The 18,392-nt window shown below is 45.9% G+C and overlaps 1 protein-coding gene across 1 annotated transcript in view; it reads right to left on the bottom strand.

Annotated features, from left to right (window-relative positions):
- Positions 1-18,392, bottom strand: part of LOC143785752 (uncharacterized) — a 368,406-nt gene that overhangs the window by 76,377 nt on the left and 273,637 nt on the right. The window contains exon 8 of the mRNA XM_077274844.1: positions 17,524-17,667. Within this exon, the coding sequence (XP_077130959.1) occupies positions 17,524-17,667 (144 nt within the window). The remainder of the gene's footprint in view (positions 1-17,523; positions 17,668-18,392) is intronic.

Below are 18,392 nucleotides of genomic sequence, written 5' to 3'. Positions count from 1 at the left end.
GTAGAACTGCAAAGCAAAGATTTCACATACTGCGCTCTCGAACCAACAAATGTGAATATCTCTGCAATGGAGTGACACAACACAAAACAAAAAAAGAGCAGCAGAATCAAGGCAATTTAGGAATTTTTACAAAGTAATTAACTTAATTATTTTGAGCAAGTAACAATTTAATTTACACTTTACAGCAAGAATCACCTAAATAAAGACATTTTTAAGGTCTAAATGTCATCAAAGTATAAACTACTAATCTACTTAAGGTGTAATGTATGGATACAAAGCGCAGATATTTTCCTGAGCAATACAGAAATTTCATTGTGTATCTATTTATTAGGTTAAAACCAAGGTGAAAAGTAGGGATTTCCTAAAAGGGAAACTTGATTGATAAAAACTGTGCTACTTTCATAAACATACATCTGGCAGCAAAACACTTTCTTTTTTTTTTCTTTTTTTTACAATGAGTCCCTATATTTCATGACCATTATAAAACTGGTGAGAAAGATTTCAATGCTTAGCCTCCTAAGACATAAAATGGCCCAAAGGCAGGAGAACGCTCAGAGAGTGATTAATCACATGTAGTCAGATGTCTGCAAAATGCACAGCTGGGAAATCAAAGCAAAATGTCCCAGTATATGAACCAAAGGCTGAACACGGGAAGTTATTCAAGCACAAACACTAAAATGTTATATATACAGTCTACACAGATACAAAAACTCCATCCAACGTAACTTTTCACATAAATTATTCCCAATAACTATCAATAAAATTGGTTACAACATTGCTTTCAGTGTTCATCAACTCCACTGCCTTCTTTTCATCTGTGTCAGCTATTAATGGATGGAATTTGCTCATGAAAAAAATAATAATCATTTTATGTACGTGGTTTTCGCCATCACTCTTAGCTGAAAAGCGCCTCTTGGCAAGAAAGTCATTACGACTACCTAAGAGCAAGAGTTACACTAGGTTATGCTTGAGATATTCATTCTTTATTTGATATGGCAAGAAGAACAGATACCGTTCACTGTTTCAACCTATATAAAGGTTTTTTCAAGGACAACTGTGGAAGATAAAAGCTGGACTAGCTGGTGCCAGAGGTATTCCATTAGAGTGGCACTGAATCTCAGTACCGAGACACATCTGCCACCATCTAGTCCAGCTCTTAACCTCAACAGAGGTCCTTGAAAGAGATCTTTGAATAGGTCAAAATGTTGGTTGACATCTGTGCTTTTTTGCCAAATCAAATAAATATGGAATATCTGTCATGTCGGACGCTGTTCAGACCAGGTCATCCGACAGACAGCGGTAGTTCCGCTTTTGACCACTATTTGCTCATTGGCATTGGCTAGATTTTGTCTAGCGGTTCTGGGGTTAATTTTCCTGATCCTCGGATTGGAGGCTGGGCCATGCCCATTGCCTTTTTATAGCTCTCCTGATCATTGGGTGTCGCTGATTATAGCTTCTGTCTTGCGCATTTGTTATCTCGGTCTGGAGTTGAGAGCTGGTCGTTGGAGTATCGTTGCTGGTGGTGTATTTTCCCTTGTCTTATTTACTCCTTCCTATATTTGTGTTTATTTTGCCCTGCACATTTATAGTGTATTCCTGAGTGACTGCAGCGTGATGTATATTTTCCTTTATCCTTGTCTGTGCTAACTGTGGGTACTGGTGTATTGCATTCACTGGGTGGAGTGTGGAGGTTTCCAGCTCAGGGTTGTATCAGGAGGCAGGGTGAGGTTCGAGGCCTGAACATGCACACCATCAGTGTAAACTTCAGGTAGAGGGCCAGTCAGTATTTCCCTAGTCTTAGGGAAATTGCAGGGGCCCGGGTTATAAGCTCTCGCCCACCTAGTCTCTCCGTGACATTATAATCGTCCAACATTATTTCCATGGATCCCATGATTTCCATAAACCGCCAGTTGGGGGCGCTGTCCCTACAGGTCACTGAGTTGAGGGGGGCAGTGCAGCAACAGGGAATAGCAGTATCTAATGTGCAAGCCGTTGTTACAGATAAAGTTGCTGAACCTAAGTATCCGTTGCCTGAAAAATTTGCTGGGGAACGCAGTAAATTTGTTACTTTTTGTGAGGCTTGCAAACTATATTTTCAGATGTGTCCGACTTCCTCCGGTAATGAGGCTCAGCGTGTGGGCCTGGTGTTGTCATTATTAAGCGGGGATCCCCAAGCATGGGCGTTTTCTTTGCCATCTGATTCTGCTGCTTTTGACTCTGTGGAGAGTTTTTTTTCTGCACTTGGAAACATCTACGACGAGCCTGACAGAATGGCTCTAGCAGAATCTAAAATACGCACTGTTTGCCAGGGGGAGCGAGTAGCAGAGAATTACTGTTCTGAATTCCGCCGCTGGGCGGTCGACACTCAGTGGAATGATTCCCCGCTGCGGAGTAATTTTATTCATGGAGTTTCTGACAGGGTTAAAAAAGCCCTCCTGATGTACGAGACTCCTACTTCACTAGATTCCGCTATGAGTCTTGTTATCCATATTGATCGCCGTTTGCGTCTGGGAGAGCATGTGACGTCATCTGTGGGAGGAGGTTTGGGTTTATGTGAGGTTGCTGCAGGTGAGCCCACGGAACCTATGCAAATCGCAGGGGTATCACATGTTAAGCATCAGGCTTCTGTACATGGGAGGCAGGGAGCCTGCTTTTTCTGCGGTAAAACTGGTCATTTTATTATTATCTGTCCTCTGCTGTCAAAGAAAAATGCAACGGCGGAAAGACTTCTAAACTCAGAGGGTGTGGAGGAGTCCAATCTGAGCTTGTGTATGTCCTCCATGATGGTATCTCAGTGCATGCTCCCTGCCAAGGTTGTTGTTGCTGGCAGAGAGCTGCCAATCACTGTTTTTGTGGATAGTGGTTCTGCCACAAATCTCATTGATGAGGAGTTTGCGCGCACTGCTGGTTTTAGGATCGAAAAGCTGCCTCATCCTATCCGCGTGGTCGCTATCAATTCTGCTCCTCTCCCACAGGGGGAGATTACTGAGTTTGTGTCTGAGATTAAACTCCACATTGGGGTTCTTCATTCTGAGCAGGTTACATGTAAGGTGCTCAAGAGTCTTCCGGCACCATTGGTTCTGGGTTTCCCATGGTTGTCTACAAACAACCCGGTGATAGACTGGAAGGCTCAGGACATAATTCAGTGGAGTGATTTCTGCCAGGAGAATTGCTTGGCCACATGTGTTGCTGCTGTGACTTCAAGTGTCCCTGAGTCACTTCTGGATTTTGTGGATGTGTTCTCTGAGAAGGGTTGTTCAGAGTTGCCACCACATCGTCCCTATGACTGTACTATCAGGTTTAAACCAGGGGCTAAATTGCCCAAAGCAAGGATGTTTAACATCTCCGGTCCGGAGAGACAAGCGCTAAAGGATTACATTGCTGAAAGTTTGAGCAAAGGGCACATCAGGCCTTCATCCTCTCCGGTGGCAGCAGGGTTCTTCTTCGTTAAGAAGAAAGATGGTGGACTACGGCCGTGTCTGGATTTCCGGGAGTTAAACCAGATTACGGTTCGTGATCCATACCCTATGCCATTGATACCGGGTTTGTTCAACCAGGTGGCAGGTGCTAAGTGGTTTACCAAGCTTGACCTCAGGGGGGCGTACAACCTCATAAGAGCCTGTCAAGGTGATGAGTGGAAGACGGCTTTTAATACCCCTGAGGGTCATTTTGAAAATTTGGTGATGCCATTTTGGTTGACAAACGTACCTGCAGTGTTTCAGCATTTCATAAATGATGTTTTCTCGCATGTTTTGGGGAAATTTGTTATTGTGTACCTTGATGACATCCTCATATATTCTTGCGACCGTGACACTCATTTAGATCATGTCAGGCAGGTGTTACAGCTTCTCAGAGAGAATAAGCTGTATGCAAAATTGGAGAAATGTGTGTTTTCGGTACAGGAGTTGCCTTTCTTGGGCTATATCGTGTCTGCTTCTGGTTTTAAAATGGATGCCGCTAAGGTGCAAGCGGTGTTGCATTGGGAACGGCCTGATAACCTGAAAGCACTTCAGCGGTTCCTTGGGTTTTCTAACTACTATAGGAAATTTATCAAGGATTTTTCCACCATTGCTAAACCGCTAACTGACATGACTAAAAAGGGTACCAATTTCTCCGTTTGGCCTGAGGCTGCTGTGTGCGCATTCGAATCTCTTAAAAACAGGTTTGTTTCGGCCCCCATTCTGGTGCAGCCAGATGTATCGAAACCTTTTGTGGTGGAAGTCGATGCATCTGAGGTTGGTGTGGGGGCGGTGCTGTCACAAGGCTCATCCTTGAGCGGTTTGCGTCCGTGCGCCTATTTTTCCAAGAAATTGTTGCCCGCCGAACGTAACTACGATATCGGCAACAGAGAGTTGTTGGCAATCAAATTGACCTTTGAGGAATGGCGACACTTCTTGGAGGGGTTGATTCATCAGGTCACTGTTGTTACCGACCATAAGAATTTGCTTTATTTGGAGTCTGCCAAGCGTCTGTCTCCCAGGCAGGCTCACTGGGCATTGTTTTTCACGCGGTTCAATTTTGTTGTCACCTACAGACTGGGGTCTAAAAACACTAAGGCAGATGCTCTGTCCAGGTGTTTTCCGGGGGGAGAACCTCGGGAGGATCCAGTACCCATCCTCCAAAAGGGTGCTGTGGTTTCGGCTCTCACTACCGAGGTGGAGGCTAAGATTGCCGAGGCTCAGGAGGAGGTACCATCTGAGCTTCCTATCAACAAATCTTTTGTACCGCTTCATCTCCGCTTAAAGGTTTTGGCGGAGCATCATGATGCTGTCCTGGCTGGCCACCCAGGGGTTAGAGGTACCTTGGAGTTGGTGTCACGTCGGTTTTGGTGGCCCAAGATCCGACAGGACGTGGTCTCATACGTGTCAGCTTGTACCACGTGCGCTAGGGCTAAGACGCCTCGCTCCCGTCCTGTTGGCACACTACTTCCTCTTGAGGTACCTAGTAAGCCATGGACGGAAATCTCCATGGATTTCATCACTGATTTGCCCTCATCAGCTGGGAACACGGTCATCTTGGTGATTGTTGATCGGTTCTCAAAAATGTCGCACTTTGTGTCTTTGCCTTCGTTGCCTAATGCTAAGACTCTGGCGCAGGTATTTGTGCAGGAGGTGGTCAGACTTCATGGGGTTCCATCTGACATCGTGTCTGATAGGGGGTCTCAGTTTGTGGCAAAATTTTGGAAAGCATTTTGCTCACGGCTGGGGATCAAGTTGTCTCATTCTTCGGCGTTTCATCCTCAGTCAAATGGTCAGACTGAGCGTATGAACCAAAATTTGGAACAGTACTTACATTGCTTTGTCTCTGATAATCAGGAGGAGTGGTCTACCTTTCTTCCTTTGGCTGAGTTTGCCATCAATAATCATTGCCAGGAGTCATCTGGGGAGTCTCCGTTTTTTTGTGTTTACGGGCTACATCCTCAATTTTGTACTTTGAGTCAAAGGGGTTCTTCCGGCGTTCCGGAGGAGGACCGCTTAGGAGCACAATTGTCGTCAGTCTGGAGGAGAGTTAAACAGCGCCTGTTGAGTGTGGGTGCTAGGTACAAACGTGTGGCTGACAGTAGGAGTGTGCCAGGTCAGGACCTGAGTGTGGATGACTGGGTGTGGTTATCCACAAAAAACATAAGACTCAAAATTCCGTCCCTTAAATTGGGTCCATGGTTTATTGGTCCATTTAGGGTCACCGCCGTCATTAACCCAGTAGCGTACCGACTGGAGCTCCCTACGGTGTATAAGATACACAACGTGTTCCACAGGTCTCTTCTGAAGAGGGTGGTGGGTTCTGTGGACGCGGCGCCTATGCCATCTCCAGTCTTGGTGGATGGTAACCTGGAATTTGAAGTCTCCAAGGTGGTTGACTCTCGTGTAGTGCACCGCACTTTACAGTACTTGGTACACTGGCGTGGTTATGGGCCTGAGGAGAGGTCCTGGGTACCAGCCTCAGACATTCATGAAGATCGGCTGATCAGGTTTTTTCATCGTCTTCATCCGGACAAGCCGGGTCCTATAAGCCGTGAGGGCCCTGGGGTCCCTCGTAGAAGGCGGGGTACTGTCATGTCAGACACTGTTCAGACCAGGTCATCCGACAGACAGCGGTAGTTCCGCTTTTGACCACTATTTGCTCATTCGCGTCGGCTAGATTTTGTCTAGCAGTTCCGGGGTTAATTTTCCTGATCCTCGGATTGGAGGCTGGGCCATGCCCATTGCCTTTTTATAGCTCTCCTGATCATTGGGTGTCGCCGATTATAGCTTCTGTCTTGCGCATTTGTTATCTCGGTCTGGAGTGGAGAGCTGGTCGTTGGAGTATCGTTGCTGGTGGTGTATTTTCCCTTGTCTTATTTACTCCTTCCTATATTTGTGTTTATTTTGCCCTGCACATTTATAGTGTATTCCTGAGTGACTGCAGCGTGATGTATATTTTCCTTTATCCTTGTCTGTGCTAACTGTGGGTACTGGTGTATTGCATTCACTGGGTGGAGTGTGGAGGTTTCCAGCTCAGGGTTGTATCAGGAGGCAGGGTGAGGCCTGAACATGCACACCATCAGTGTAAACTTCAGGTAGAGGGCCAGTCAGTATTTCCCTAGTCTTAGGGAAATTGCAGGGGCCCGGGTTATAAGCTCTCGCCCACCTAGTCTCTCCGTGACAATATCTCAAGCTTAATTCAATGCACTCTTCGGCTCCTGTGCCGAGGTCCTATAATCAAGTTTTTGACCATGGTCCCTTCCTCTAGCAAAAAATTACTAGAATATAGATGCCAACCTTATTTATTTTGAACTTAAAGCCAATGGCATAAAAGGTAGTTCGATTCAATTTTTCAAATGTTTTTTTTCTTAGCCAAAGACAGAATGGGTCTTGCTCCTAAATGGAAACATTTTTAAAGAAAAAACTTAAACCAGCAATGGATTGAAAGCATATAACTAATATAACTAAAAGCTATCATCCCAGTATCCCTAAAAACGTTCATAAATTTTGCTCAGCTGAGTGTACATTTTTAATAGATTTCAAATTGACCGTAAACCAATGTACAGTAGGGAAAATAAGTATTTGATGCACTGCCGATTTTGCAGGTTTGGAGAGGTCTGTAACTTTTATCGTACACTTCAACAGTATGAGATGGAATCTAAATATAAAAACCAGAAAATCACATTGCATGAATTTTAAATAATTAAATTGCTTTTTATTGCATGAAATAAGTATTTGATCACCTACCAACCCGCAAGAATTCTGGCTCTCACAGACCTGTTAGTTTTTCTTTATACAAAGCCCTCCTACTCTGCACTCATTACCTGTATTAATTGCATTTTTTCGAACTCATTATTACCTGTATAAAAGACACCTGTCCACACACTCAATCAAACACACTCCAACCTCTCCACCATGACTAAGACCAAACAGCTGTCTAAAGACACCAGTGACAAAATTGTAGACCAGTACTGTTAGGGGTCAAGTTTCTGCCTCAGTATAGGGGGAATCTCGGGCCATCTCCGCTGCAGTCTCCTATTCTTCTCCTGCCGCAGTGGAGCCTGCTCAGCAGAGACGTTGGTCCCAGCGTCTCACTCAGTCTAACTCTATGCAAAGGGTTACTGCTGCCTTTCCAGCTTCTGCCATTGTAGCCAGTGCTGGGCAGCGGCGTGCAGATGCTTTTGGGACTAGGTCCTGCTTTTCCCCTTCTGAGCATGCCCAGGATGAGATCTCTCGTTGGAGATTGGGGGTCACATGCTTAGATACTGCAGCAAATCCCATTGGTCCTCCAGGAAGGTCCTGAAGTTGCTCAAGTTCTGTGGCAGCCTCCCATTGGTCCTTCTGTGAAGGTCCTGTACTTGCTGCAGCTATAAAAGGTTCACATGGCTGCACGGTCATGCTCTAATATCAATTCATGTCATGACTTTTGCGCCAATGTGGTCATACATGTGTGTATTCAGGGCCCCCGCTGAAATAAGCCACTAGAATACCGGCACCTCCGGTGAGGAGATTGTGTGTATGTATTTAGGGCCCCAGCTGAAATAAGCCACTAGAATACCGGCTCCTCGGGTGAGGAAATTGTATGAGTGCCTTTTTGACTGTGTGACCACAGACTGCTATCTGCTCGGCTGTTGCTGTGCACTCCTGTGAGCTAAACAGGACACAGTGCTTTTTTTATAGGCGACTCTGTGAAGTAACAGAGTTCGCTTCTACCGCCATACAGTGCCGCCATTTGCTAGTAGCACGGTGGACCCTGGGCTGCGAACGCACCAAATATCATCTCACTATTTACATGGTGCGTTCCACCAGCCCTTAACAGAATACTAGTGCCAGGGTCTGGCTAGTAAATGGCAGATGATAAGAGTCTACAGCTGTACATGCAGCAGCTGGAGAGTAGGTTGGCGGCTCTAGAACGCACAAACTCAGCTGTGGATGTTACCGCAGTCGCTGTTCAGGCTGCAAGTGTAGCTGCAGCCAGTTTGTCCTCTGCCACCCCTGCTCCGACTTTATCCGGTCTCCCGCTTCCAGACAAGTTTGCTGGTGACAGTGAGCTATGTCGGGGATTCGTGAGTCAGTGCTCCATACATCTAGAGCTTCTGGCTGCACGTTTTCCTACGGAACAGGCGAAAGTGGGATTTATTTTATCCCCTTTGTCAGGCAGGGCGTTGGAGTGGGCAACGCCTCTGTGGGAGCGTGATGATCGTGTGGTGCAGAGTGCTCCTCTCTTCCTGGACTCTCTGAAACAGGTTTTTTTAGGACCTCATGTCACCCACGATACGGCGCTCCAATTGTTGGCAATAACACAGGGCTCGTCCATGGTCAGCCAGTTCGCCATCTAATTCCGGACTCTGGCCTCTGAGCTGGAGTAGCCGGATAAAGTCCTTATTCCGGTGTTCTGGAAAGGACTGGCAGACCATGTGAAGGACGCCTTGGCCACCAGGGAGATTCCCGCCACACTGAAGAGCTCATTTCAATATCTACCTGCATCGACCTCCGTTTTAACGAGCGGAGGTTAGAGCGGACCCAGTGTAGGCAGAGGTTTCTGCTGGCTCCTACCTTCACCAGTCCTCTAGAATCTCCTGTTCAGGTTTCTGACTCCCATGAGGCCATGGAGGTTTCTCGAGCGGGACCTAAGTCCCGGACCGCTCGAGTAACTGTGGTTTGTAAAATTTGCCAACAGTTAGGACAGTTATGCCAATAAATGTCCACGGCGGACAGGAAATGATCGCGTCTAGTAACCATTGGAGGAGGTTCACTAGACACAGCAGCATTCTCCTCCAAGCTGTCCTTTAAAGGGACATTTACATTAGACTCATCCACTCTAACAGTCCAGCTTTGTGTGGACTCTGGAGCAGAGGGGAATTTCATGTCCTCTGCTTTTGCTCTGCGCCATGCAATACCTCTGGTGATGCTCGCCAATCCGGTGACTGTAAGAGAAGTGCATGGGTCGACACTGCCCTCACAAATCACACACCAGACTGTCCCTTTCACATTATCCATGTCCCCTTCCCACCAGGAGATTATTTCCCTTCTTGTCCTTCCCAAGGGAATGGATGAGATTCTGCTGGGAATACCCTGGCTCCGTTTCCACTCCCCACATATTAAGTGGACCTCAGGGAGGATATTGGCTTGGAGTGAATCATGTAAGGGCAGATGTGTGAGGGAGTGTGTTCAGGTTTCCTCTACTGAGATACCCACAGATCTTTCTTCCCTTCCCAAGTGCTATTGGTCCTATGCGGACGTATTCTCCAAAAAGGCTGCGAAGAATCTTCCGCCTCACCGCCCCTATGACTGTCCTATTGATCTCATGCCTGGAGCAGAACCTCCTCGGGGATCGGTCTATCCCCTCTCTCTCCCGGAATCGGAGGCTATGTCCCAATACATCCAGGAGAATTTGGCAAGAGGGTTCATTAGGAAGTCAGTGTCACCTGCAGGGGCGGGGTTCTTCTTCGTGCAGAAGAAAAATGGAGAATTATGTCCATGAATAGATTACAGGGGTCTTAACGCCATCACCGTTAAGAATAAGTACCCATTGCCCCTGATTTCTGAGCTCTTTGATAGGCTACAGGGAGCAAGGGTATTTACCAAATTAGATCTGGGGGGTGCTTATAACCTGATTCGCATCCGTGAGGGGGACGAATGGAAGATGGCATTTAATACCAGGGATGGCACTATGAATATCTGGTGATGCCCTTCGGGCTCTGTAATGCCCCAGCCATTTTCCAAGACTTTATTAATGATATCTTCTGGGATATGCTCTCCACCTCGGTCATAGTCTATCTGGATGATATTCTCATCTTCTCTCCAGATATTGACTCCCACCGGAGAGATGTTGTCAGAGTCTTCGACCTCTTCGGGCAAATTCCCTCTATGCAAAGTTGGAGAAGTGTGTGTTTCAGCAGGAGTCTTTACCTTTCCTGGGCTATATCATCTCCACCCAGGGATTAGCTATGGATCCTGCCAAACTACAGGCTGTGATGGACTGGCAAGAACCCCATTCTCTTAAAGCGTTGCAGCGCTTTATGGGGTTCATTAACTACTATCGTCAGTTCATTCCCCACTTCTCAACTTTGGTAGCTCCCTTGGTACCCTCACCAAGAAGGGAGTGAAACCCAAATTGTGGTCTGAAGAGGTCTCCAAGGCTTTCTCTTCTATTAAGTCTCATATTGCTTGCGCTCCCATCCTACATCGTCCCGATGTTGATAAGCTGTTCATAATGGAGCTGGATGCCTCATCCGTTGGTGCTGGAGCAGTCCTCTTCCAAAAGGATGCTCAAGGTCGGAAGCATCCTTGCTTCTTCTTCTCCAAGACCTTCACACCAGCGGAGAGGAATTATTCCATCGGGGACAGGGAGTTGCTAGCAATGAAGTTGGCCTTCTCGGAGTGGAGACATCTTTTGGAGGGGGCTCGCTTTCCCTTCCAAGTCTTCACAGACCACAAAAATTTGGTATACTTACAAACAGCCCATTGGCTAAATTCTCGTCAATCCAGATGGTCCTTGTTCTTCTCCCGATTCCACTTCACCCTCCATTATCTCGCTGGGGAGAAGAACATTCGTGCTGATGCCCTCACTCACTCCATTGTGCCTTCTGAGGAGGAGGAAGGGGAGCCTCGGCTTATTGTCCCTTCTGAGAGCCTGAGAACCGTAGCTCCGGTTTCGCTAGAGTCAGTGCCTCCGGGCAAGATTTTTGCACCTATTAATTTGCGACCGGAGGTTCTCTCTTGGGCTCATTCGTCCAGGGTGGGTGGACATTTAGGGACAAAGAGGACATCTGAGCTGCTGGCAAGGACGTACTGGTGGCCGCATATGGTCCGTGACGTCAGAGATTATATTCGGGCATGTGTCTCCTGCGCCAAAAATAAGTCTCCTCGACAACGGCCAGCTGGGTTACTTTATCCCTTGCCGGTGGCAGACAGGCCCTGGGAGATGGTCGGGATGGACTTTGTGGTGGGCTTGCCCAAGTCTCGTGGCTATAGCATCATTTGGGTCATCACCGATAAATTTTCTAAATTGGTGCACTTGGTGCCGCTTCCATGGCTACCTTCTGCATAGGCCTCGGCAGCGTTGTTTATAAAACACATCTTCCGCCTTAACGGTATGCTGGACAAAATTGTCAGTGACCGGGGTCCCCAGTTTGCGTCTCGGTTCTGGAGAGAGCTTTGTCGTCTTCTCAGCATTGATTTGAATCTCTCTTCTGCATATTATCCTGAGACGAATGGGTTGGTAGAGAGGGCCAACCAGACCTTGATCACATATCTGCAACATTTTGTCTCAGCCAGGCAGGATGACTGGGCATCCTTGCTATCATGGGCGGAGTTTGCGCTGAACAATGCCGTAGCCGACTCCACTGGACAGACCCCATTCCTCCTTAACTATGGTCAGCATCCGCGGGTACCTGTGCCTATGCCCGTGTCTTCCACCGACTCCAGGGTGGCAGACTGTGCTGTGGAGGCACGGGACATTTGGGACCGCATTCAGGATGCCATTCGGGCCTCCAAGGAGAGAATGAGGTCCTCCGCTGATGCACATCGGCGCCCCGCTCCGACCTTTGCTCCTGGCAACTTAGTGTGGCTCTCCGCCCGTAACATCAGGCTGCGAGTTGAGTCCACTAAGTTTGCACCTTGCTACTTGGGTCCCTTCAATGTCCTCGAACAGGTTAACCCTGTGGTCTACCGTTTGGCCCTTCCGCCACTCGTGGGTATCACCGACACCTTTCAAGCATCCCTCTTGAAGCCCGTATACATGTCCTGGTTTCCCGAGTCATCTGCCGGGACATCGGGTTCGTCTACGGACGATTACAAGGTGAGCACTATTTTGGGGCGCAAGGTGGTATGTGGCAAAAAATTTTATTTAGTGGGCTGGAAGGGTTATGGTCCTGAGGACAGGTCCAGGGAGCCTGCTGAGCACATTCGGGCTCTGCAGCTCATTGCTGCCTTTGAGCGTAGTGAGGTCCAGGGAGGCGGGCCCTGGGGGGGTAATGTTGGGGGTGAAGTTCCCACCTCTGCACAGGGGGAATCTCGGGCCATCTCTGCTGCGGTCTCCCATTCTTCTCCAGCCACAGTGGAGCCTGCTCAGCGGAGATGTTGGTCACAGCATCTCGCTCAGTCTGACTCTATGCAAAGGGTTACTGCTGCCTTTCCAGCTTCTGCCATTGTAGCCAGTGCTGGGCAGCGGCGAGCAGACGCTTTTGGGACTAGGTCCTGCTTTTCCCCTTCTGAGCATGCCCGGGATGAGATCTCTCATTGGAGATTGGGGGTCACATGCTTAGATACTGCAGCAAATCCCATTGGTCCTCCAGGAAGGTCCTGAAGTTGCTCAAGTTCTGTGGAAGCCTCCAATTGGTCCTTCTGGGAAGGTCTTGTACTTGCTGCAGCTATAAAAGGTTCGCATGGCCGCATGGTCATGCGCTAGTATCAATTCATGTCATGAGTTTTGCGCCAATGTGGTCATACATGTGTGTATTCAGGGCCCCGGCTGAAATAAGCCACTAAAATACCAGCACCTCCGGTGAGGAGATTGTGTGTATGTATTTAGGGCCCCAGCTGAAATAAGCCACTAGCATACCGGCTCCTCCGGTGAGGAGATTGTATGAGTGCCTCTTTGACTGCGTGACCACAGACTGCTATCTGCTCGGCAGTTGCTGTGTACTCCTGTGAGCTAAACAGGACACAGTGCTATCTTTATAGGCAACTCTGTGAAGTAACAGAGTTCGCTTCTACCGCCATATAGTGCCGCCATTTGCCAGCAGCAGGTTCTCTTCTGCACGGTGGACCTCGGGCTGCGAACGCACCAAATATCATCTCACTAATTACTCAGTGCATTCCGCCAGCCCTTAACATGCACAAGGCTGGGAAGGACTATAGGACAATAGGCAAGCAGCTTGGTGAGAAGGCAACAACTGTTGGTACAATTATTAGAAAACTAGCTGAAGAGCCCGGCGATGCCTGGGCATAGTAAATATCTGTGGTTAGTTATAGCACCTCACTTCTCTTATTTTCCCATCATGCCTCTCATTTTCCCCTCACATCTCTCATTTTCCCCCTCACACCTCTCATTTTCCCCCTCACTCCTCTCATTTCCCCCTCACTCCTCGTATTTTCCCCTCACTCCTCTCATTCGCCCCTAACACTTGTCATTTCGACCTCACATCTGTCATTTTCCGATCACTCCACTATTTTCCCTCACTCATCTCATTTTGCACTCACACCTTTTCATTTTCACCTCACACCCCTCATTTTCACATCACACTTCTCATTTTTCCCTCAGTATATACAGTACATGTTTGTCATCTCCCTTATATATAGTATACACCTGTATATCATCTCCTGTATATAGTATATACCTGTATGTCATCTCCCCTGTAAATAGTATATACCTGCTGTATGTCAACTCCTCCTGTATATTGTATATACCTATGTGTCATCTCCTCCTGTATATAGTATATACCTGTATGTCATCTCTTCTGTAAATACTATATACTTGTATGTCATCTCCTCTATATAGTATATACCTATGTGTCATCTCCTCTTTTATATAGTATATACCTGTATGTCATCTCCTCCTGTATACAGTATATACGTGTGTCATCTCATCCTGTATATAGTATATACCTGTAAGTCATCTCCTCCTGTATATAGTACTGTATATACCTGTGTGTCATCTGCTCCTGTATATAGTATATACCTGTGTGTAATATCCTCCTGTATATAGTATATACCTGTGTGTCATCTCCTCCTGTATATAGTATATATCTGTGTGTCATCTCCCCTGTATATAGTATGTACCTGTGTGTCATCTCCTCCTGTATATAGCATGTACCTGTGTGTCATCTCCCCTGTATATAGTATATACCTGTGTGTTATCTCCCCTGTATATAGTATATACCTGTGTGTCATCTCCCCTGTATATAGTATGTACCTGTATGTCATCTCTGCTGTATATAGTATATACCAGTGTGTCATCTCCTCCTGTATATAGTATATACCTATGTGTCATCTCCCCTGTATATAGTATATATGTGTGTGTCATCTCCTCCTGTATATAGTATATACCTGTATGTAATCTCCTCCTGTATATAGTACATACCTGTGTGTCATCTCCCCTGTATATAGTATATATGTGTGTGTCATCTCCCCTGTATATAGTATATACCTGTGTGTCATCTCCTCCTGTATATAGTATATACCTGTGTGTCATCTCCTCCTGTATATAGTATATACCTGTGTGTCATCTCCTCCTGTATATAGTATATACCTGTGTGTCTATCTCCTCCTGTATATAGTATATATGTGTGTCATCTCCTCCTGTATTAGACCTCTTTCACACGTCATTTGGTCAGTATTTTTACCTCAGTATTTGTAAGCTAAATTGGCAGCCTGATAAATCCCCAGCCAACAGGAAGCCCTCCCCCCTGGCAGTATATATTAGCTAACACATACACATAATAGACAGGTCATGTGACTGATAGCTGCCGTATTTCCTATATGGTACATTTGTTGCTCTTGTAGTTTGTCTGCTTATTAATCAGATTTTTATTTTTGAAGGATAATACCAGACTTGTGTGTGTTTTAGGGCGAGTTTCATGTGTCAAGTTGTGTGTGTTGAGTTGCATGTGGCTACATGCATGTAGCGACTTTTGTTAGATGAGTTTTGTGTTGCGACATGCATGCAGCAACTTTTTGTGTGTCGAGTTGCATGTGAGAGGTTAGTGTAGCAAGTTGTGTGCAGCAAGTTTTGCGCATGGCGAGTTTTGCGCGTGGCGAGTTTTATGTGTGGTACGTATTGAGTATGTGCAAGTTTTGTGTGGGGCAACTTTTGCATGTGTTGCAACTTTTGTGCATGTGGCAATTTTTCCTCGTGTGCAAGTTTTGCATGTGGCGAGTTTTCCATGAGGTGAGTTTTGCACGTGTGGCGAGTTTTGCGTGAGCCTAGTTTTGCATGTGGCGAGTTTTGCGCATGGCGAGTTTTGAGCGGCAACTTTTATGTGGCGAGGTTGGTGTATGTGTGGTGAAATGTGTGCTGAGGGTGGTATATGTGTTCAAGCACGTGGTAGCGTGTGGCGCATTTTGTGTGTGTGTGTTCATATCCCCGTGTGTGGTGAGTATCCCATGTTGGGGCCCCACCTTAGCAACTGTGCGGTATATACTCTTTGGCGCCATTGCTCTCACTCTTTAAGTCCCCCTTGTTCACATCTGGCAGCTGTCAATTTGCCTCCAACACTTTTCCTTTCACTTTTTCCCCATTATGTAGATCGGGGCAAAATTGTTTGGTGAATTGGAACGCGCATGGTTAAATGTTTGCCTCACAACATAGCCTATGACGCTCTCGGGGTCCAGACGTGTGAATGTGCAAAATTTTGTGTCTGTAGCTGCGACGGTGCAGATGCCAATCCCGGACATACACACACACATACACACATACACACACACACATTCAGTTTTATATATTAGATGGAAGAAACACAAGATGACTGTCAATCTTCCTTGGTCTGGGGCTCCATGCAAGATCTCGCCTCATGGAGGAAGAATGTTTCGGAGAAAGCCAGGAATCAGCCCAGAACTACAATGGAGGACCTGGTCAATTACTTGAATAGAGCTTGGACAACAATATCAAACATTACCATTAGTTATACACTATGCCATCATGGATTAAAATCCTGCAGGGCACGCAAGGTCCCCCTGCTCACTTCAGCACATGTCCAGGCTCGCCAATGACCATCTGGATGATCCAGATGAGGCATGGGAGAAGGTGGAGACAAGATGAGATCAAAATAGAACTTTTTGGTATCAACTCCACTCGCCATGTTTGGAGAAAGAAGTTGGAGTACAATCACAAGAACACTGTCCCAATCGTGTAGCATGGTGGGGAAGCATCATACTTTTGTTGTGCTTTTCTGCAAAGGGGACAGGATGCCTGCACCGCATGGAAGGGAGGATGTAGGCGGTCATCTATTGTGAGATTTTGGCCAACAACCTCCTTTCCTCAGTAAGAGCATTGAAGATGGATCATGGCTGGGTCTTCCATCATGACAATGACCCAAAACTCACAGCCAAAGCAACTAAGGAGTGGCTCCGTACAAAGCATTTCAAGGTCCTGGAGTGGCCTAGCCAGTCTCTAGACCTGAACCCAATAGAATATATTTGGAGGGAGCTGAAACTCAATGCTGCCCAGTGACAGCCCAAAACATGAAAGATCTGGAGAAGATCTGTATGGAGAAGTGGGTCAAAATCCCTATTGCAGTGTGTGCAGAATTACAGGAAACGTCTGCCCTCTGTAATTGCAAAACAAGGTTTCTGTACCAAATATTAAGTTCTGTTTTTCTATTTTATCAAACACTTATTTATATGCAATTTAATTATGTAAAAATAATACAATATGATTTTCTGGATTTCTTTTTTTAAAGATTCTGTCTCTCACAGTTGAAGTGTACCTAAGATAGAAATTTCCGACTTCTCCATTCTTTGAAGGTGATAATACTTGCAAAATCGGCAATGTATCAAATACATATTTTCCCCACTGTATATGGGGAACTCATTTTTTTATTCAGTCATAGTTTTGGCATCGAAAACTGTGGTTTGTGAATCTGGCCCAACACTTAGCACTTGCTGACACGATAGAGTCAGTGCTGCTGATTGTTTGGTCCAAACTGTGCCTTCTCCAATTCTACTAACAGAGGCAGCTTTGCTTCTGCAGCATCAAAGAAGTACAGGGGCACAGAAGCTGGCCTGATCTAGTGACCCTGGTAGATTCTGAGCCGCACATACAAGCTCCACGGAAATGAGCTTGTAAGCAAGCATCCAGCCAACTCTGATAAATTACAGAGGTAGCTGTAACCTAGGCAATGAGCAGGACACTATAGAATTAAAAATCCCTTTGTTCATGAGAACGGAGAGAATTTTGATGACTAGTACATTACAAACTTGTTTGTTTTTATAAGCATTTTGCATTTTTCCCCAGATTGTGTTACAGTGTAATAAAATTAAAAAAAAGTCTGACCATACACTACTTTAGTTTCAACTGTGTCATAAGATAAAGATGTGGCAGAGATAAAGAACATCTTACCGGCTGGCATTTCCTGGAAAGGGGTAATGATATTTCCGTGGTGTCTTGTGGCAGCATCCAGCTGTCTACATGCTGGAACCTCCGGTTTAGATGATGGGCCAGTTTCTCATCTGGGGTCAACATCAAAGTTCTCATGTCATCCATCTAGGGCCACATGAGAAACAAGATTGATTAAAGGGATGGCCACTGGTATTGTGAGGTTGACAATGCAGGAATCTTAAGATTAAATTAAGTGAAAAATTCACTGTTCACACAGCCACTATGGAATTGGTCAGGATGCAATAAAATAACAACTACAGGCTCTTTCGAAGCTAATGTTACACTAAGGTATTAAGCGAAAGGACAAAGTGACAATGCTGTAACATGTTGCGTCCAGATCAATTGACAATGACATGTTACGCTGTGTAATATTTCCAGGAGGACCCATCGAGCATAAATCTGATGCTAATACTGATACATGGAGGATGGTCATTTTTAATATGAAATTCACATCCAACTAATCGCACTGACATAATTTATGCTAGCATACAGAAGAGCTCATGGAATTCTATGACCGTATTCAACGCTTTTTCAAGATTTTTAATGCCAACACAGCTTTATGTCCAAGTGACTTCACCATATTAACAGATGGTAACTGATACTAACTAGCAGCTCGTTAATAACACACTGCATTGCAGAATTGTCATGCTTTTTACAATTAATAAAACAGTCAATAAATTATCCTTCTTAGACTTTTGTGATCAATCAGACCGTTAAGTCTGATTTGTAAATTAATTTACAAAAAAAAAGATTAAAATCACCCTATTTCCAAGTTAAAAATAAAGTAATGTGAAAACTATACATTGTGGAATATATATAGTGAAATTGTG

This window comes from Ranitomeya variabilis, chromosome 7, assembly GCF_051348905.1.
Source record: "Ranitomeya variabilis isolate aRanVar5 chromosome 7, aRanVar5.hap1, whole genome shotgun sequence".
Taxonomy (NCBI): Eukaryota; Metazoa; Chordata; class Amphibia; order Anura; family Dendrobatidae; genus Ranitomeya; species Ranitomeya variabilis.
This window is presented reverse-complemented; position numbering and strand designations above follow the sequence as displayed.